General features: G+C 38.1%; 1 protein-coding gene across 1 annotated transcript in view; it reads left to right on the top strand.

Annotated features, from left to right (window-relative positions):
- Nucleotides 1-2,212: 2,212 nt before the first annotated feature.
- Nucleotides 2,213-22,672, top strand: part of lrp1aa (low density lipoprotein receptor-related protein 1Aa) — a 223,070-nt gene continuing 202,610 nt past the window's right edge. The window contains exon 1 of the mRNA XM_082156602.1: nucleotides 2,213-2,657. Within this exon, the coding sequence (XP_082012728.1) occupies nucleotides 2,561-2,657 (97 nt within the window). The 5' untranslated portion in view covers nucleotides 2,213-2,560. The remainder of the gene's footprint in view (nucleotides 2,658-22,672) is intronic.

The raw sequence follows: 22,672 nt of genomic DNA, 5'->3' as shown, positions 1-22,672 counted from the left end.
TTCTTTCTATAGTTACGTGTAATTATCACCAGTCAGGTCATTATGTTTGTCTTTATATTTAAACTCTTGTTCTGTTCACTCCATTGTCGGATCTCATCTCAGTATATATGCATTTTCCTTCGTGTTACAGATATCTCCTAAATCTTTGTTGTTCTAAATAAAGACTTTGTTTGTGCACTCTGTCGTCATGCGCACCATTCGCTACAACAGCAAGCCATTCCAAGGAAAAGTTTACACACAGACTTATCAAAATTTTTTTTATCTCAAAGCACAGCCCAAATATTTAAAGAATGTTATGTACCTGTGGCTGATCACATGTGATATTAATTGTTAGGCCTATATGGTCTAAATATTAAAATATCCAGTTGCTGACTGAAACTAAAATGTAATGAAAGTTAAATATATGATTCTGTTTCTTGTTGGAAGCTTAAGCATTTTGGATTATAAATATCCTGAATTAGGCCAGTCTTTACCACCGTCACATTATGTGGTAAAATATGCACTTTAGGAGGAAAAAACTTTAGAAAAATGGAAAAGGTATGCCCACTATGACACTGTCTGTTAACAGACATTTCTTTTTACCCTAAAACACAAGTAATACACCTGTGAAAAAAAATCTATACCTGCAGAAAATTCCTCTTAACTCAGTGCATTACAACCTATTTTTATGGACTTTTCTTACAGTGTGGATAAGAATATGTTCTCTGTTTGTCAGTGCCTGAATTATAGCGTATTTTGTGTTCTTTATCTTCAGTTAGTGTGTTAGACTGAAAGTTGTTATTCACTTGCGCGGTTGGTCACAGTGAGAATCTTGGATAAACTCATTTAGTTACACAACAGGATTTGAGCTGAGCTCTGGCAGCATTGTTAGCAGTTCTGCCCTCATGGAGAAAGGGAATAATTGCCGTAAATGTTGCCAGCTAAGTGTTTCCTTTTTGTTTGGAAGTCAGTCAAAGTATTTTCTATTTGTGAGCCTTGCGCATAATAAATGCTGTTTCTCAACCCATGCACATGTTTATCCCTGTGTTTATTTGTGTCTTACTGTACCCTTGGTTTTAGTAACACACACACACACAAACACACACACTGGGAGAAACATTAAACAGCTAGATATGCCTCACATTTTGTTTTCATAATGAAAGAATTTGTTGTTTATGTGTTGTTAACTATTATTTAAATCCCTAAATAACTGATCACAGCATGAACTAAACACTTTATATGAGATATGAGACACAGTATATTAGAATTAACTGTATGACTACAGTAGGAGGATGCTAGAATCCTCATATTGCTTCCTCAAATCTAATTTAACTAAATACTATACCCAGTTCAAAATAACTTAATGGGTCGTTCATGTCTCCATATTAGATGTAATGACGTCGTTAAAACTCTCAAAGAGGTCAGTTTCGCAATAATAAATCTCTAAGGCAGTTAATGCATTGTAGGTGTCGTATTTCTCGGCGTAAACTCAACGCATTCGTTGCTGATTAGATGATACACTTTGTCGACATTACATCAGCCAATCACGAAGCTCCGCGGTTCTCCATCGATTTACACGGGGATGGAGCTCTCCTTCTGACGTCACACATGGCTCATGTTGGGAAGTCCGACTCATTCGCGCGAATCGGTTCTTTCGAACAGGTTATTTCATTTGAACAGTTCATCAGTTCTTTTACGTCCTCGCGTGTTCCCAGGCGTCCCGTGACATTTTACATGCTTAATACATGTTAACAAATATATATTCATTAATCTCAAGCTTCAAGAGTCATATGTCACTTGCCATTTATTGGCTCGTTTTGTGTCAGACCTTAATATTTATTACTGTCATTTTATTACAGTAGCTACAATCAGTCACATTACATGCAATAAAGAAATACATTTAATCTGCACTAATACACGAAATAATACAAAGATCTGGACAACGCGAATGTATAGCTACACACACACACACACACACACACACACACACACACACACACACACACACACACACACACACACACACACACACACACACACACACACACACACACACACACACACACACACACACACACACACACATATAATATAGCAAATATTTGTCTACAGTCTCAAATACCAGACAAGTCGGATTTCTTGAACCAACTGATGTCCGACTCGCCACTCGCGGTTCATGGAAAAGTGAACCGGTTCAGGAGTCGAACATCACTAGTTCAGGATTGGACCACACATTTCGCCCAATCTGTGTTACCAGCAGCAACAGAGTGAATCGGGCTCACATTCAGACTGAGGTGTCATTGGCACACACCGGAGCGCTGGCTGTCATCCTCAACAAAGGAATGCTCTGAACGCACTGTCTCCATGGTGATGCCGAGTATCAGACATATATCATCCATAGGTTGTGCCATGCATTCAAGGAATACGTGAATCGTGTGTGCCAGAAGAAGCCTTTTGCGCCAGTGTGCGCATTTGGAGAGGCGCATCAGCCGTGATCAGACTGCAGCTTCTCTGGATCATCGGACCTTGCTTTTGCATTTTATTTGCTATTTTGTTTCTGGATTTTCTTCTGTGAAATATAATGTTGCGCTTCGCGGCTGGCAGGCTGCTGGTCGGATTGTTCTTTTTGGGGGTTTTACACAGTTTGGATGTGGTGCTTCCTGCGAGGGCAATAGATGGTGAGTGGATGAGGGTGGCTTTTCATTTGGTACATGTATCATCACACAACACCCACAATTCAGCAACTGTTGCCATGCATTTATCCGTCAAATCAACACGGCCATCCTTTGATGCGTTGATGCACAGTTTCTTTCGCTATCTGAGCCGAATATAAAATGCCTCCACGCAGAGATAAAGGACTGGTTATGTGTAATGTCTTAAAATGCATTAGATAACGGTTTACCTTGAAGTAGCAGTGCGTGCATCACATAACCAGCTCAGGAGTGCAGATGCATTGATAATCTGTGGATGAACCATCACAGCGCACATGCCCAGAATACAACACGACACATGCAACTTTTACACATCAGCTTTGCGTGTTGCACCAAACAACATACTGACAATTTAGAGATGCGAATAGGATTGGATTGCAGTTGGATTGTTGTGAGTTTTGTAGAGGTCCAGTCCTCCTTGAATGAAGGAGATTGTTAGTTCAGTGGTGTTGAATCAGAACACCTCTCATGAGTAGGCTGTGTGCATCTGCAGTCCAGCAGGCCCTTTCCATCAATAAACTATACATGTGTTTGAAAAGGAAAGGAAGGGGTTGGTGAACTCTGGACTGAAATGCATGATGGATTGTTGGACATGGACATGCATGCAGTCTAATGAAGCTCTAAAGTTGAAGTGCATTGAGCAATCACATGAGCTTCAAGCCCTCAGCTTTGTGATCTGGACAGGAATGATCTAGAATTCACTGAATCACACAGTCATCTTGTCAAGGTGTATTCAGTGCTATAGATGCTGGACTGAAGTCAACACACTGTATTGTATAATGTGTGAGTGTGTGCAACAAGTGATCCAACAAGTAAAAATGCTTTGTGTGCAAGTACATCCATAACTCTAGAAACAACTACACACTTGTTTACTTAGCTCTGCAAACGAGGACGTAGCACAGACTTCTTTGTTTTTATATAAAGCTCCTGATAATTAATACAGACTGTCCCTGAAACAAAAGGAATACTTTACTCGTTTTAACAATTTAAAAAATAACACACTTTATACATTTTTTTGACATTGAGGACGTATTAAGTCAGGTTTTGACAGATTGAATTTATGTTTGTCCACTAAGTCTCTTCACACACATACTAACCTACATATGGTTGATTACATGGCCTTGTCATTAAGAATGGAGTAATAGTATTTTATTTCTTTGCGCAAACCTATAAAACATTCACAATTCTGTTTTATTTCCATGTTTCTCACAGGCTGCAGTGTTCAGTTTAAATTGCTATGATAATAACCCATCATTTTCTCACAATGGCTTTTACCGCAGTATAGAATATGCATTCTGAGTGAGCTGAAAGACTTGATGTTCGCTGAGCTGATCAATGGTGTTAATTAAGGGGCCTCTATCAGAGAACCACACAGAAGCTCGCTGTTTTCTCCTGGGTCTTTTGAGGTGACACTCACTGCCGAATCCCTCTTAAAGCAACCTCTTTATATAAAACCAGGAATTGCTTGAGTCCTCTGAAAAGTGCAACACTGTGACTCTGTAAGACTGTCTAAACATCCTGAAAGCTCAACAACACCAACATTGGCTCAACCGTGAGTTTGGGGCCGGACCATCTGTTTGAGTCTTAGCAGATGGGGACCTTTTTGAAAACAGTTATTTTTTGCAGTTACACTTGGTGACGTTAGTGGTGCAAAAATTGCACATAATTGGTCATTTCAACAATTTAGTGTACAGTACAGTTGCTCTTATTACATTTGTTTTATGTATATTTTGCAATTATATAGGCCATGCTCTCAGATCCACCAGAACCGCTAAGCTTATCCTGACCAATGTGACTTTATAGTGCTTGCATTTTGTTGTAAATAAGAAGAGACTAAAGGGACAGTTCAACCAAAAATGACAGTTCTGATGATAACTATAATGATAACTATATTGGCATCCACACTAATGGACGATAACTTTGTTTAGTATATGTGAGCGCTGCAGTTTCGTCGTCTGCCTCTTTAAATGCTCAAGCCTTTTAAAGTCGGATGGATTCTTCGACCCCCTGTGGTGAAAATCAAGTTTTTAATGTTGTTTATACAGGTATGTCTATTTTTAACATGCTTCAAGACTAACCACGCTTCTGACGTCACAAACTACCTTGGAACCAATCAGGTCAACGTGTGGGCGGGCTTTAGCATATTAACTGAAGATTCAAGAGAAGCCAGGTTATCCCACTATATTTTTCTGTTGATATAAAATCAGGTACATTTAGCAATATAGCTGGTGAATTATGTATATATCACAATGTTATGATGAAGTATATGTTTTTCTCCACTGACCTTCTTTTCAAAGCGTTTCTAAGGATACTGATTGTTAAACGGCTGCTGTCTGACTCTGAGATGCGAACGGGAATATGGTTTTGTAACATTAGCATCACATTATTAGCTGTTTTACAATGTAGTCAAGCAATTTTAAAAGGCTAATCATATTAATTACCGTTATGTGTCCGACACTGTAGAGATCGATACATAAAACGCATTACTATTCTGATACATTGACTTGTAGACGAGCCTGTATACTTCAGTCTTCCACTTCTTCTGAATCAGTTCTGTTCAAACATATATGGCTGAATTAAACCAGTATCTCCACTTGCCATCATGTAGCGTTTACTACAGTAAAGTTGAGAGAGTTGATTAGGTATTCTGAGCTTGTGTGATTGAGTGGAGGCGGAGACTAATTTGCATATTCATGTATCCACGTATACTGAATGTAGCAAGAGTTGCATTCAAGCTATTTTAAGGCATGAAGAAACAGTTTTCACAGGTAAAATCTTTTAATATGTCATGATGAATTTTAAGGGATAAAATTATTGACTACAGGGGGACTTTAATCTTTTTTTGTTTGTTTGTTGATTGTTTTTATCAACTGGAAAAAACACTCAGAAAGTGATTCCAATGATATCGTTCTTCTGTGTCATTATTGTTCTAGTTGTGCTGTGGATTCTTGGTGGATGTCCTTAATGTGAACTCACCCTCCTGTAGATCCAACCTTGTATGGCTTTTTGTATTATAATTACATTGAATGGCAACTAAAACCTTAAAAGTGGTCCATACGACCCATGTCCTGTATTCCAAATCTACGGATGCCATTTGTGTGAGATTTGTGTGAGAAAACGACCAAGTGAGTAGATAAAGACACAATTTTACTGTTGTGCTTGGGTTGAACAAACTTCCTCTTGAGTCCATTGAGCCAGTATTGTGTGCAACCGATGTCTTTATATTTCCTGACAGGTAACCTGCCCCCCTGAGGGTTTGACATTTCAAGAGTTTGAACTGATGGGGAACTCTTAAGGAGAGCTGAAGAGATATGAGATGTATATAGCACAGGAAAGACAGAGAGAGGAGGAAATAAACAGTTGAGACGGACGAGTGTGTTCCCCACCCCCAACCTCACGTCTCCTTCACTCAACTGTGAAACACATCTGGATAGGGAAAGGTCATTTGTTTGGAAGTATGTATGAGGAGAGGGTGGAAAGGAGGGTGGATATTCTCACAATTTGTTTTGCACAAGATGTTTGGTGGAGAAACTTGCGTCAGCTTTCCCAGAAATGTGAAATATCAAAGACAGAAAGGAAGTAACATGGATTGGAGAGGGGTGTATTTTAGGAAGTTGAGCTGAAGTAAGATGACAGGAGAAAGACTGAGCTGCTCTTCCCCCTCTTTTATCCATCCGCCCCCTTGGCTATGTGGATAATGTTGCATGATGTGCTTGTGCTTTAATGATCTTAACTAGGTAATTTGTTTCGGTTTGTGATTAGGCTTCCTTGTTTGTTCTAAAGGTTTAAAGCTTGTCCCAAAATGGGAAATCTGTCATCACTTACTCAATTTGTAGGACTGTTTTTTGTAAACTTAAAAGGAGAAATTTTAAAGAATGTTTGCTTTGATCTTTTTCATACAACAACAACAGCAGCAGTGTCCAAGGGCTGTCAAACTCCAAAAATGGCAAAAAGCACTACGAAATTATCAGAAACAAAAAATATTTGATGGGTTCCCATGTACTATGAAAGCTGCACAAACATTCTTTAAGATATCTTCTTTTGTGTTCCTCTGATAAAATAAAAAGTCATACAAGGTTGGAACAACATGAGGGTGAGTAAATGATGATGAACTTTCCTTTTTTTGGGTGAGCCATCCTGCTGAAAACCCTAAAGGCCCCGATATACTCACGGCGAAGTATTTTTTGCGTATTTCTCTGCATATTTCAAACTTAATTTTACCCCTACACGAAGAACGAAATACATGAGCAGCGATATACTGTTAGTGAACTGCATGCTTTCCTTTTAATAACAAAATAAACATGCAAAATGAGAAAACAGCATTTTTTTAATAAAGCACAGGAAAGGCATCTGATCATAGCAACGTGAATTTGCACGAGCTCTGCAATACGGCACTCTAGTAAAGCAACATCATGTTTATTTATAGCACTTTATACAATAGATTGCTTAAAATCAAGCAGCTTTATAGTATTTAACATGAAAAACATGAAAACAGTGTCAGTGTCTCATTTCACTTCTCGTTCAACTCGTTCATTTTCACGTGAAAGAAGGCGGAGCCTATGCGCACACCAAACTATTACGTAATTGCCACGGATCAATGGTAGTACAAAGGTGTTTACTAGCCTTAGAAAAAACTTTACTGGAAAGTTCGCTTTGGCATGCTGTTTCAAACTCCCAAAATGAACTTCGTTTTGGCCTGATTTGTTTCAAAATGATGTCACAGCAGTTCTTTCTTCGATTTCGCTTTAAGTATATAGAGGCCTTAATCTTGTCCCCTAGCTTTGGCCAAGCCAGTGTTTAGCTGCCTAGCCAGTTCGTCTCCCTGTCAGACCAGTTGAAAAATGTCCCAAATCTCTTTAAACCAGCCAACAGACCAGCCCGATTAGGCTGGGAGACCAACTAAGAGCAACAAACCAGTTTAAACTGGTTTAAGATGTTTTTATTCCTTAAAAAATGAGCAAGGCACTCTACACTTGAGAAGTTCTGTGATGACCATCTCAGCCCATAGACAGTGTTTGCCATCTTTAACGTGTTAGTGAGGGTGAAGACTGTTTTACCAGTGTTCATGACAACAGAGCTGTTCTTGGAGCTCGCAGGGCTGGAAACATTGAGCTCACAGGGCCATAGCTGTCACATTACTCAGACGCTAGCTCGGCCGCCAGCAGGCTCAGATGGAGGAAAACAGCACTGAAGGAAGAGCCGAGGGAACTTTCATGCCATGAGACGTAAACGATGAAGAGTTTGAGAATCGGATTTGTTGGTGCAGGGACAGTGCTTTTACATGCACGTTCTTAACCCGATTATTCAGTGTGGTCATGTAAATGCATGAACCCGTTTTCCTTTATTGGAGTAAAGTCAAAAATGGCTTAATCATATAAACCAGTTGACACAGCTAGATGTTTGCCCATTATAGCATGTTTAGAGCACCTTCACCTGTGTTCTGTCAGCTTATTGAAGTGTCTGGCTATGTGACAGGAAAGTGTCCTTAAAGTGCAGTCACATTAGTGAAATTTTGTGAGCAAAAAAAAGGCCATTGCCAATAGCGTAGCAATGTACAAGACACTTTTAAACCAAGCAGATTTCTTTTGGAGCCAGCGGCAAATTCGCTGGACCAACTTGAACATGAGCGAAATCTGTTTGAAGAACTTTTCTCCCTCATGTGAAACTCCCAAATGTGCAAATTCCTGTTGAATTGACTGGCAGAGGAACAGTGAATGCAACTGCGGATTAAAGTGCATCCAGAAAGAGCGTGCGTTTGAAATCAAATCTTCAGCCATCATCTTGTCGGTCACTCTCGTAACGTGATAAATGAAATCTTGAAACTCCTGCCGCGGTGGGCAAGTGATGTAACCGGTGAATTAGAGATGGTAAAAGTGATCAAAATCATTGATCTTAAAAAGTGGGTGGGTCTTGTCATGCCCTGATGCCCTGGTTCTGATGCCCATGGGAAAATAAGAATGTTATGAAATTGTTAGGAATGTTTCGAAAATGAGAATGTAATTGTAAATGCAGTTCACTTGCTTTGCCAGGATATGTAAATCGGGACAACGAGTTAATTCAATTAGCTGATTTATCTGTGTTATCAGTGTATTGGTGTGCATGTAAATGTGCTCAGTGAAAGGGAATGGTTAGAGGAAAGGCCGCTTCCCTTCTCAAAACGAGACACAAGCCTTCTGTTGGGTCGTTGTAGGGGGTATTGATTCCTCAAAGTACCTCTGATTGGAAAGAGCAAACACACACCAGTTTCTTTGGTAACATCCAGTTTACAAATCCTGGTTGTTCTTACCCTGTTGATTGTGGTGGATCTCTTAGTGGAAATTCGTTCATTTTTCACCTAATTGAAATAAGTTGAAAAAAAATGAAGAAATCAAAGAAAATGTTTGAAATGTCCTAGTTTTGAACTGATATTTTGATGCACAGTGGAGTATATCTATTGCAATGATATGTAGTTATACAGGTTATTGCATTACCCAGAGTGCAACGATTCTGCCTCTATACCTGAAGTTCAATGCATGAATCAGTTTTTTTTTTTATTTGGCTTTGTGTTTGCTTTATTGTTTGAATGCACAGCACCATGAAATCATATTATAGCCTATTTCAAATGTGATATTAGGTAATGGACTTGATCATTCAAATGTGTCATTACGCTAAAAGAATATCCAGTACATTAACTTCAAAACTCTAAGGTTTAAAGTGTTTGCGTGAAGTCTGCTGCCAGTGAATAGTTGTCATCCTTGACTAGACTAGACTAGACTAGACTGTTGTCTAAATGTGTTTGAGACGGCCTTTATATACAGTACCTCACTAAATAAGTCTCAGAGTCTACAGTGTTACAGTGGATATTAAGTTTGGTAAACGTTTGTAAAGTTTTAAAACTGAAAACCCTGACCTGTTATGGATGCACAATTTCCTTTTCACAAATAGTAAATTATATAAGAGACAACCGTCATACAACAACCGTCTAACTAAGAAATCTGCCACGACTCGTGCACATTCAAATGACTTTTCCCTTTATATAGTGGTGGAACATTTACAATAAGAAGTTTATCAAGAATGTTATAAGGAGTTTGACCTTAGTGCTTTTAAGATGAATGGGAAAGTTAACTGATATAATATTAGATAAAACGGATATTATAGGTCTCCTTGATTCTAAACCAGTGTTCATTTCAGATATCCTGAAACCATGTGGTCAAAGTTTCTCAGACTCATTGAACAATGACAGCTGTAAGTCTTCTGTCATATCTGTTCATGTGTGATTTTGGGCCATTTGGCTTTGGATTCGAGTGTGTTTATGTTGGTCTTTCTTATTTTACTCTTAATGTAAACTCGACCTTGTGATTGGGATTATGATTTTTTCCAGACTTCCAGAGATTGACAGGTTGTCTTACACTATTCCCTGCATTTGGTTCTTTTGAGGACTGCGATACTTTATGAAAACACCTCATACAGGCCAGATCTCCTTATCTCACCTGACATAATCATTGGTACTGCATCACTTGTACATTTGTTAGTAATTTTAATAACTTACACAGGAACATGATTTGAACACTCTTTCTTTTCATTGAGAAAACACATTTCACATTAATTCACTTGCATTGCATCAGTGACTATTTGGGGAGATTCTGACAATTTCTGAACCTAATTTAATACACAGACATAAAAACATCAGCAACCACATTGCTAATAATTTTTTTTGGGCACTAACACATAACATTTAAGGAGGACCTATGCTTTTTTATTTCACATGTTGATCTTTCTTTAGTGTGTAATGTTGAGTTTGATCATGAAAAATCTTCAGTTCTTCTCTATATCAGTGTCAGTGTTTCTGAACTCCTGAAACGCCTCCATTGTAGTCTTGAGTTTCTTCTGGGAACGAACACGTCACAATATTCCTCATTATAATAATTCATACTCATAATAAAGGGGCGGGGCCTGGTTGAGTTAGTTAGTAGTGTGTTAAACTGGTGGTTATGGTAAGGGACGGGACATTTCCCAAACACACTCAAGCGCTCGACCAATCACAACACACTGCTCCAGCCGACCAATCAGAGCACAGCGTGCTTTTCAGAAGGAGGGGCTTCATAGAGACAGGAACTAAACAGAGCGTTACTGACAGACTGGGAAGAGAGGAGCTGCAACAATGGAGAATAGGGGAAAATAATGTGTTTCTGCATCACAGCTCCAATTTATACTTTCATATTTACTAAAACCGTTTAAAACCTTGAGAAATCTTGAGACGTCTGCATTCTCTTCCATTCGTTTGCTCCTCGTCTAGCTGCTTTTGAAGGCAAGAAAGCGTCCTGTGCAAAGCCTGCTGTCGTTCAGTGTTGTTTGGCATGATGTGTTTCCTGTAGTAGCAGCTGGTTCTGCGCTGACGTTACACTCACAAAAACATGAAGGTGGTAGGAAAATCAGCTCATCAGTAAACAATTACTTTTATACATGTAATTAATGTTACTGAATGAATGCATTAAATTTACAAAAAGATACAAATTTAAATAAGTTAAAAGGAATACTTACATTTCCCAATCTAGAGTCAACGTTAACAAAATATGAAATTGAAATCAAACATATTCAGCGGGAAAGGCAGGGAAATCTTGAAATAAAGACACTTGCATGTCATTTACAGTCAGTTATCTTCTGTTCCCTTTATGGACTGTATTTATCACTGAAAAGCACTGAACATTTAAAATAAGAGCCCATATAGTATATGTACCCCAGATTGTTAGTATTACAACACTATCAACAGCGTTTAGCATAAATTTGTCCACTGAAAATAATTTCATTGTTAATTGAATAATTTCATTGTTCATTGTTCAAAATAAATCTTTCATTTTGAGGTAGGACTACTTTTCTTGGCGGCTGAATTTTCAGTTATATATTTTTAGGAGTCTGCTCCATGTAAACAGTAACTTTCTGATATCCTTGTGCATATCATTCAAAATGTTATGCGGTCATGACAATGAAATTCAAAGATTGTATGTAACTTCGCCCAGACAAGGTCAGAAAGGGATTCCATCAAACTAGTCTCATGTTAAAACATATATGTTGAATACGTTTTACTCACAACAGTGTTTATTGAATGTGTATTGTATTGCTTTATTTACTTCAGCAAATCATTATTAAAATTATTATCTGTACACTGTCAGAAAAAAATGCAAAAATACCTAACCTGAAATACCAAGAATACTTAGCTTGCCACTAAAGCCATATCTTCAATTAAAGATATTTTTACATATTTCAGCTCTTTGACGAAGTTCAATATATCCCCATATTAATGTTTCTGCTCTTAAATGGCTTTAAATAATCTTTTTCAGACATGATAAAGCCATGTGCAATGAACATGAGCAGTTTTGATCATTCAAACAGATGGACTATTATTAAAGAGAAAGTCAAATGAAACAACTTTAATCTATAAGCATCTAATCTGATGATCTTTGGCAAACTTAATGCCCTAATAAAAAGCATTTTATATTGCCAGCAAAATCATTGTGAACGTACCATGAAATGCCCAGCACTAAAAGGGGCAGAGCTAAATAACATGAAGAAAATGATGGGAGGGCTGAAAATAAACACTCAATATTAACTAGCCGCTCATATTAGTCATTTTCTGTGATGATCTTAAATAAAAACACTTATGCCAAATTCTACAGAAATGTAATAAGTTAAATAAACCATATAATTCCACAATTTTAAAGTGCCCCTATTTTAAAGTTTCCTAATGTTGTTGTGGACTCTCCTAAAAAAAAAACTGTTTAATTTCCTCATAATATATATTTGCACATCACCACATTTTTAAGTGATTCTCAAACGACTCGTCAGATGAATCAATCTCTCTAAGTCCCGTCTTTCCGTGAGCTACTCTGCTCTGTTTGGCCAGACAGCTCAGTCTGTTGTGATTGGTTTACGAAAACAAAAACGGCCATTGCCATAACAACGTCAGCTGTCCTGAGGCTTCCTACACCATAAACTAAAGACAGTAACGAACAATGACGTCGATTTTACCATATCAATGCGAGCGCGAGTCCGATGATGAAACATTGGAAGAACTAGTTATTGAACCTGAACCTCCATCACAAGGACGACTCGAGCAGGACTCAGTGTTTCTCAGTGATACACTACTCAGTTTGAGGGACATTATGAGATGTTGCAACTGCAATTCCTCACCATCAGCATTAACAAATCAGCATGTCCATCAACAAACCAATTATTTTACTTGTACTAATTTATTTACAGAGTATTTTTGTAATATATTGCGGTGAACACGTGGAAACTGTATCAATAACAGTGTATACATTAGCCGAGCTCTAGCGTGAATGACTGATGTGAATGACTGATGTAACCAACGTGGGTAAAACAAATCTTGCTCCATGATTAATCTTTCCTCAAAGTAGTGAGAACGACAGACAATCTGCATTAATAGACACAGTTATAGGTAATAGTGGCCAACAGCTGATTAGCAGAAGTATTGAAGACAGTAATAACGTGAGTTAGCAGGAGACCTACGCAATATAAAACTCAAAACTAAGTATTTTGAACACCATCTTTCAAGAGCAAGTGGTTTGCGAATCCTGCATTGAACTTCGAGATTTGAGAAGCAGTTGTCAGTGAAATAAAGGGAACACAGCAAAAGTTTAGGATTATACTGCTGTGGTATTGTGGTAAAGATGAATTTTAACCACTGATTCTTCACATGCTCATCCTTGGGCAGTGAAAAAAAACTGGCTTTACCTTCACATTGTAGAGCACAGTGTCTTCTCGACATGATGCTGTCCAGTATCCACAGGAATCAGCTGCAGTGTTTGAGGTTCAAGTTTTCCTTGGTGTCTGCACGCAATAAGTGGGCGGGCAATATGCTAATATATCGTCTTGACGTCACAACAAACGGCTTATGACTCGTTTGAAAAACGATTCATTTAATTGACTCAGAGTCGACTCTTACTTTTGAAAGACAATAACTTTATATATGGTGCACTTTCAGATTTAAAACTTTGCAGGACGTTTTCATTCACTTAGAGCTGTTACACACTACATTAAAGGTCATTTTCAAAAATCCATAATACGGCCTCTTTAATATCAAGCAGTTCTGACAGGTCACGTTAGTCAACTCGCATCAGTGACTCTCAGCTGATTCACGTCTACCTATAGGAATACGACACCTATCACTGTAAACATATATAAGCTCCTTCAGTATTATCAGCAGCTAACGCGTTTCTCAGGAGCAAATTACCCTCCTCCATCCCCAGCTCCTCTCATCAGTCAGGATTTGGCATTCTGATTCCCCCTGAATCAGACTACAATTCTCTAATTATGTTGTACATTAAAATGAATTAATGATATCTGCAATACATTCATGTTGGTTCTGTTCTGTTTACCCTAAGGTGGGTTATTGCTGCTCTTATCCATGCTAGGCTGCACAGATGCGCAGGGAGTTCTCGGCCAGAACAGAACCATCCGCCAATCCAAACTGTATGCTAATTGTCAATCATATTTGACGATAGTGGTCCTGACAGAATGCCAGTCTATGTTCTTCATTGGCTGCCGTGAACAACGTCTACTTTGACCCTCAAACACTGTAGTTTATCTGAGACTGGAAGAGTTTGGTTTGTGTTGTTCATGTGGAGAAGACGCTGTTTTCTGCTGACAAAGCAAATCCACTTTGATGAGATTGATCCGGTAAAACCGACGCCATCGTTACTGTTCGTATCACTGAGTATCAAGTGCTGAGATTCAGATATGATAACAGACTAGGCCGTCTGACCAATCAGAGCAGAGCAGCTCTCAGAAAGGCGGGGTTTAGGATCAATTTTGTCCGCCGGCATTTTGAGAGTCAAAAATAGTCGATTTCCGAATGTGAATGAACTGACTCTGAATTTTAGCATTGCTTCTTAAATGAGGATCCTTTTCCAAATACAAGGTCAATATTGATTTTCACTAACGACAAAACAACAAATTATCCATGAATATCTGTGAACTAAGCTTTAGGAGCTTTCCATCTTTACTCTCCTCCCTGTTACGTTGCATTCGGAGATTGACTATTTTTGACTGTCAAAACACCGGCGGACTCAGAGACAGTGAGTTGATCAAAATCGTTCTTTTTAGTAAACTCTGTGTACACAAACAATGTTGTCAATGCTGGAGTTCATGTGTAGAGCTTCTGGTGATACTTCGAGCAGAGTTTCATGTTGTGTCGAGCCTTCTTACTGTTTTAAAAATAGCGATTTTTGATGCTATCATAGTAGTGCCTCATGCACTCCCATTCAAAAGGCAATTTGACCGAAAACGAAAATACGGTCAAATTTAAAAGTGGCGTTTCCATTCTAATTATGCTTTTAAACTAAAGTTTGCCTCGGGTTAGATTAACAAAAATACCCTAGGCTGCATTTTCGTGACAGTTATCCTTTAATAGGGAGCCAATGCAGTGTTGACAGAACTGGGCTAATATGGTCATACTTCCTGGTTCTGGTAAGAACTTGAGTTGCTGCGTTTTGGGCCAGCTGTAGTTTGTTTATTAAGCGTGCAGGGCTACCACCCATAACAGCATTACAATAATCTAGCCTTGATGTCATGAACGCATTAACAAATTTTTCTGCATTTGTCATTGAGAGCATATGACTTAATTTAGATATATTTTTAAGATGGAAAAATGCGGTTTTACAGATACTAGACACGTGACTTTCAAATGAAAGATTGGTATCAAAGAGCACACCCAGGTTCCTAACCGACGACGAAGACTTGACAGAGCAGCCATCAAGTGTTAGACAGTATTCTAGATTATTACGTACGTTTTTTGTCCAATAATCAGAATTACGGTTCTAGTACTGAGCCTTGTGGTACGCCATACTGAACTTGTGATCGATGAGACATCTCTTCATTTACTGCTACAAACTGATAACGTTCAGATAAGTATGATTTAAACCATGCTAATGCAATTCCACTAATGCCAACATAATTTTTGAGTTTATTTAAAAGAATGTTGTGGTCAATAGTATCAAATGCAGCACTAAGATCGAGTAACACTAATAGAGAGATACAACCACGATCGGATGATAAGGCTTCTAAGGGACTGAAACTTGCTGGCCCAGAAAAGTTATTAAAGAGATCGTTAATATAGTCCAAGTGACTACAGTGGCTCAATCTTAAGTTTATAAAGCAGTCCCTTAGAAGCCTATGGAGGAGTGAGATAGCTCTCAGATTTAATAAAAAATATCTTAATTTGTGTTCCGAAGATGAACGAAGGTCTTACGGGGTTGGAACAACATAAGGGTGAGTAATTACTGACAGAATTTTCATTTTTGGGTGAACTAACCCTTTAATAAAGCAATCTTTAGTGGCAGAAGTGATTGGTCTAACATATTTGTAACACGGAGTCGGCTTTGCACCCTTGGCTAAATGAAGTATACACAAGACTAGATAATGATCTGAGATGTCATCGCTCTGCTGCAGAATTTCAACAGCATCAACATTGATTCCGTGTGATAATATTAGATCTAGAGTATGATTACGACAATGTGTAGGTCCTGACATGTTGTCTAACTCCAATAGAGTTCAGAATGTCTTTAAATGCCAATCCCAATGCATCTTTTTCATTATCTATATGTATATTAAAATTACCAACAATTAGGACTTTATCTGCAATCTGATGAAGAGAGAGAGACTGAATCCCCGTAAATAAGTTATGTGAATAAATTCCTAAGAACAAAAATTGTTTTAGAGTAAGAACAAGTGATGAGACTTTGAATAAGACTCATATCCAGTAAGTCCAAGCAAACTTTTTTTCTAATTAAAATGACACACAGCAGTTATGTAAATGTCAATGAATTGCAGGCCTTTTTGAATAGGACTTCTGCGTCCTGTTTGTTATCTCAGTTCAAGTTCAGGAATGAAACTGTGATTTAAAAGACATTTTCAGTTCATTTCTGAATGTCTCTCATCCCTGATTGATCACATGTGTGACATTTCCCTGCGCTCCTCGAGTCTCCGACACTCCATTTGTTCTCTTCTTAAACTATTATTCGCTTCTTTATTGTTCTTTTCCTTTGCTCAGATCCAATTTTCTATATTCGTAATGTAATTACAGTCGCATACCGTCTGCAAACTACAGCCTATTACTCACAGTATTATTCACTGTTCACCTACTTTAGTGACTCGACGAGATAATCATTGCTCATCTTCAAGAATAATTCAGTGTTTCTTTTGTGATGAATGTCTTTGATTGTCTTAAATGAGGTTACTTTACTTTAGCTTAATTCTATCTTTATTTTCAGCATTAGTAAGAGCATTTCTGTATTTGCATGTACTCTTTGCTTGAGTTCTACCATATGAGCATTGCTTCTTTAACCTCAAAATACTGAAGGTGTCAGCCCAATATTATAAGACAAAAAATAACATTATATTGTGCATAAAGAAAATAATTATTAGTAGTAGTAGTAGTATATACAGAGGTTCTTTTACATTTAGAGCTATTTTTAAAATTATATCTTTATCGTTATAGTTATCCTTGGTGTGAACAGGCATTTATAGTGTTATATTAACATTTGAACTGTGTCAGAATATTCCAATTATATAACAGAGAATCAAAGATAAACCAAAGAGAGTGTTGAGAACTTTTACAGTATTTGTTGAAGGTTTATTTAACCTCATTAATGAGTCAGGCTCTCTAAAGATGTGTGTAAGTGAAGTGTGTCAGATAACCTCCTATCCACGGATGGCTGCTGTTGGTTATAATCCCTGATTTATGATGCCATGTAAATGCTCCTGTTTATTCCACTCCCATTAAAGCTGCAGTCGACTTCAGCAGTGCATATGCAGACTCCTTTAGGGCCTTAGTGTGTGGATCCAAGTACCGTACTATGTGCAGAGAATGTTAGAATCACTGAGGTAAAATTAGCCAGACGAAAGAAAAAATGAACAGTAAATCCATTGATGGTGTTAAAGTCCCCCTGTAGTCAATAGTTCTATCCCTTAAAACTAATCTTTGATCACCAAAATGACATATTTAAACGTTTTTATCTTGGAAAAAACATTCTTAATGCTTTAAAATGTCTTGAATGTAACTCGACACCCTTGCCTCATTTAGTATACGCGGTTCTATGAATATGCAAATGAGCCCCGCCTCCACTCACTCACTCAGCTCAGAGATCCACTGGTTGACGATCACACGTTGATCTGATTGGTTACAAGGTAGTTTGTGACGTCAGAAACACCAGCGATTTCAAAGCGTGTTTTTGAGACTGTCTTTGGTTCACTGCAGTTTTAAGGAGAAAATACTCAGCAATGCTGTCGACTTATGAATTTACACATGCTTTGTCTTAAAGCAGATTAAAAACACCACATAGACACATAAACAACATTAAACACTTTCACCACAGGGGGACTTTTTAAAGAGCGTAGACTCAGATCTGTGATAATAATAATGATAAAATTAAATTTTTAAGATGTTCTTTGATCGTTTACTGTTTGTCTTAATAGTAGTGTAAGGTCTTTAGTTTTGCAGTAGTGAATGGGAATATGTGTGCACTTTTTCCTCACAGTCAGAAAGCCACATAAAGACGCCCTTCATGTCTTTGCAGCCCAGGAATGCGCTGAAATAACCACTGGTCAAACTTGTTTAAGAAAATATATACAGTATAAAAAATAAATAAACACAGTGTCAGTGTGGTCACCTTAAAGAGAAACAGAATCACTGTTACCTCAGTGATTCTAACATTCTAGGGTCTGTTGAAAAATGTGCAGATTAATTTTTATTTCCTACCACTAACATTTTTGAAAGTTAAAACTGGGTGAGGATCCAAATCGAGCTTTATTGGGCAATCCAGAATCGCAATCCACGTAACAGGCAATTGGTCAAAACACTGTGCAGATAATCCAGACGATAAACACCAGGGCCTAGAACACAGGTAAACAGGGAAATCCAGGACAATAGGCAGAAGATCAAAAATAAGACATGGGTAAACAGGATACAAGGGCTCAGAATTGCAGTGTAACACTGAACATACAAGACTTCGCAAAGAATGACTGAAAACACAGGGTGTATGATGGCAGAGTTTAACGAGATAATGAAACACAGGTGGAAGTGATCAAACAATAAGTGCAGACAATGGGTTATGGGAATTGGAAGTTTATGATGGGAAAGCAAGGGAGTCGGGAGGAGTGGAGATCCTCCTCCACTCCACCCTCTGGTGGAGATCATGGGCACTCCAGCTGGTGGATGTAATAAAAACTTGTCAAAATCTTAGTTGTGGCATTTTTTTTCAGCATATCATACATTTCATGTAATCTTGTCAACAAAGGGAGCCTTTATTTCTGTTATATTTACAATGTTATCCTTTAACAGTCTATTTATAAACACATTATATCTGAAATACAAGACCGAAAACAAAAACAGCGTTCAATCTTCATCCTTCAGTCCTTTAGCTAAAATTAAATTATACTAAAACCACCTGTAGGTGGCGGCAAATCATTGTCTTAACGAGTTAGTCATTGCATCATTGTCTCAAACGATTTATTTAAAATGGCTGATTCATTCAAGGACAAAGCTGAAGTGAGTGACTGTCATTGAATCATTCATTACAACAATTTGTCCAAAAATGCGGAAAATGAAACCATTGCTCAGAGACATGGCTCTTGTTTGGAACTATTTTTGTTGTCAAAATAGAAGCAAAACTGACAATATTGTGTCTAAAGTCGTCTTATAGCCGGTTATCTTATTGTTTATTGAATTGCTGTATAAAATGAATATCACATTTGCGAACGTGCTGATATTTGGGAAAACAGCACTTTTGCTCGTGTGATATTGTTTATATTCATTTTATATCAATTCTTGTTTTTTTTATGGAATATTGCAGTTTATTATAAATTATTTACCTGTGCACATCTTTTTTTTAAATTCATGTGCCTTGTAATCTTGAATTAAAGTAACTTCTCCTCCCTCTTGCAGTGACTTCTCTTCTCTTCTCTTCTCTTCTCTTCTCTTCTCTTCTCTTCTCTTCTCTTCTCTTCTCTTCTCTTCTCTTCTCTCTCCTCTCCTCTCCTCTCCTCTCCTCTCCTCTCCTCTCCTCTCCTCTCCTCTCCTCTCCTCTCCTCTTCATGTGATAACTTCAGTTACAGTTGTCAGTCAGCTCTGCTTTTCTTGACGTTTGTGTCTAGAGGTGCAGATAGCCAACTTGAGGCTTTTAGAGAGCTTTTGAGACGGTGGTCTGAAATGAATTCACACTTGATTCCAAATAGTCAACCAATGAATAGCGGCCACATTTTTGCACCTTCCGCAGCCAAATCAGAACAAGATGTCCTTTGATGGCCTCTAGACTCATTGCATCACTGGCACTGGTGTGGGAACACTGACCTGGATGTGCCGAGGAACGCTGGTCTGACTCGAAACACACACAGTCAGGAGAGAGCGGGAAAGAGCTCCACACTCAAAACTCCCTTTTCCAGTGCCCTGATTACTGGAAATACTCTTTTCCATTCATTTTCTCCATTAGGCATTTCAAACATTTCTTCATTAATAAGTACTAAACCTTGAACGAAACCAACTCTGAGATTAATCATCATTTTACAATGTATTACAAAAATACACGACTGGGTGCTTGACATCTTTCATGACAGTCTGCAAAAATTTTTTGTAACCGAGTCAGTCTGGGTTTTGTAGAAATCTTAACTCAGGAATGTATTCTAAAGTCAAGGGGACATACAATACTGAAGCTCGCAGCTTGCTCAGACTTCGGTCATGTTGTACACTTAAACTAAACTAATTGCATTCTCCTCCCTGACTGTACTTATGAGAGCTGATTCTTGACACGTCAACAAATAATGGCTCATTTTTGCATGGATTTGTGTGGAGAAAAGAAGAAAAAGTGTTAATGTCATGATTCTGCCTTCGTGTCCCAGATATTCTCTTGTCTTGAGTTAGGATCATGACCGACTCATGTTTTATGTGTAAGCACATGGCCATTTGTTTGGGCTGTGTGCTTGCGTTGTCTTGTCACCTTACCCCCGCCCCCTTGTTATCTCATCTTGTAATTATTATATCATCGCTTACACCTGTGTTCCTGATAAGTTTGCTCCCTATTTAATCCCCTCATGTTTTCTGTCCTGTGTTGGTACATTGTCAAACATTGTGTGTTAAACTCTGTGACAGTCCTGTGAGTACGTCGTCTGAATCCTGTTTAATGAGAATTGTGAGTTTGTGTTGCTGTTAGTTTCCTGTCAAGTCAGAATCTAGTCTTCGTTAGTATCTTGTCTTAGTCAAGGTGAACTCTCCTCCAGTCCTGTTTTGCCCCCTCGTGGGTTTTGTTTTCTGTTTTGTGTCGTAATAAACCTTGAGTGTCTGCGTTTGGGTTCTCTCCTTCAACCTCATGACAGTTAATGGGGGTGTTAGTTTGAAGTCAGTTGTAGCTTTTTGCGATTTGAAATGTAAAATGCGAAATGGCTCTACACTACTGTTAAAGAAGATATTTTCAAGAATATCGAAAACCAAACAGTTGATGGGCTCCATTTACTTCCATAGTATGGAAAAATTCTATGAAAGTCATTGGAGCCCATCAACTATTACCTACATTCTTCAAAATATCTTCTTTTGGGTTTATACAGGTTTGGAACAACTTGAGGGTAAGAAAATAATGACAGAATTTTCATATTTTGGTGAAATATCCCTTTAAGCATTAAACAGAATAATAACATTCAAATCATGCAGCACAAAAGCTTGAGACATTACCAGCAAACTATTAGTATTGCATCTTTATCAGCAGATGTCAGTATAATCGGACATTGGGCCCTATCTTGCACCCAGCGCAATTGATTTTGTACACCGATGCAGGTTTCATTCCAATTTTGCACCCGACGCACAGCGGACTTTTCCCTCCACAGACGCACGTCTGTAAATTAGGGAATGAACTTGCGCTCCCGGGGGCGGTTCAGCGAAAAGAGGTGTGTTCCGGCACAAACGTTCCCTGGTGCTATTTTGCAGTTTCAGAAAACAATTCCGCCACAGACCAGGGGCCTGTACCATGAAGCCGGTTTAGGTGGCTAGCCAGCTATGTTTCAGTTTAGTTTAGTAAAACCCTGGGTTTTAGGTACTATGAAAGTAGCTTGGCTTGATTCGGTGTTCGTCGCCATGGTATCTTACGCTGCACGGCTAACCTGCCGGTTATGTTCTGGATTCAAGATCTCAGGCTGAATTTTGACCAATCAGCTGAGAGCAAAGAAACATATAGGTGACGTAACTTATTCCCAGTGTGTTACAATGACTTCACTTTTTCTTCCAAATCCTGTGGACATCTCAGCGCAAATTGTTTGACGAGCACTTCGTAGAGAAAGAGTTTTTAGCCAGACAAAATCCCCTTGCCTTTCCTGATAGTTACTTGTATGAAAGATACAGATTCTCCGCGGAAGGAATGTCTTATCTTTGCGAACTTCTTGAGCCGCACATAAAGAATTTAACATGTCGAATTCATGCACTTACTGTACCGCAAATGGTATTGCGTTGCGTTTTTTTGCAAGTGGTACATACTTGCACGGTGGGTGACGCACAGAAGCTAGGGGAAAACACGGTTTGTCGAACCATTCGTAAGGTGGTCCTCGCTCTGCAGGAGTACATTAATAGTTTCATTAATAGTGTTCCCCGGACATTTATCGGCCATGTCCATAAAAGAGGGCTTTTATAAAATTGTTTTTTTAAAAAGCAAATTGCACAAATGTACTATACAATATAATACATGTTAAGAATTATTTGAAATCTTTATTATTATTCTGTTAATCTTATGATAGGATTCCCTAGCTTTCTTAGTAGTACAAATACGTTCTATATTTATGTAAAATTATGTATATATATATATGTGTAGCCTATGTGTAATATAGCCTATTTTTATAATATATAAAAAATGTGCATGTATAATTTTTTATATATTATAAAAATAGGCTATAGGCTATATTATACATATAGGCTACACATACATAATTTTACATAAATATAGAACGTATTT

Source organism: Leuciscus leuciscus, assembly GCF_965113295.1.
Source record: "Leuciscus leuciscus genome assembly, chromosome: 23".
In the NCBI taxonomy this organism is placed as follows: Eukaryota; Metazoa; Chordata; class Actinopteri; order Cypriniformes; family Leuciscidae; genus Leuciscus; species Leuciscus leuciscus.
This window is presented reverse-complemented; position numbering and strand designations above follow the sequence as displayed.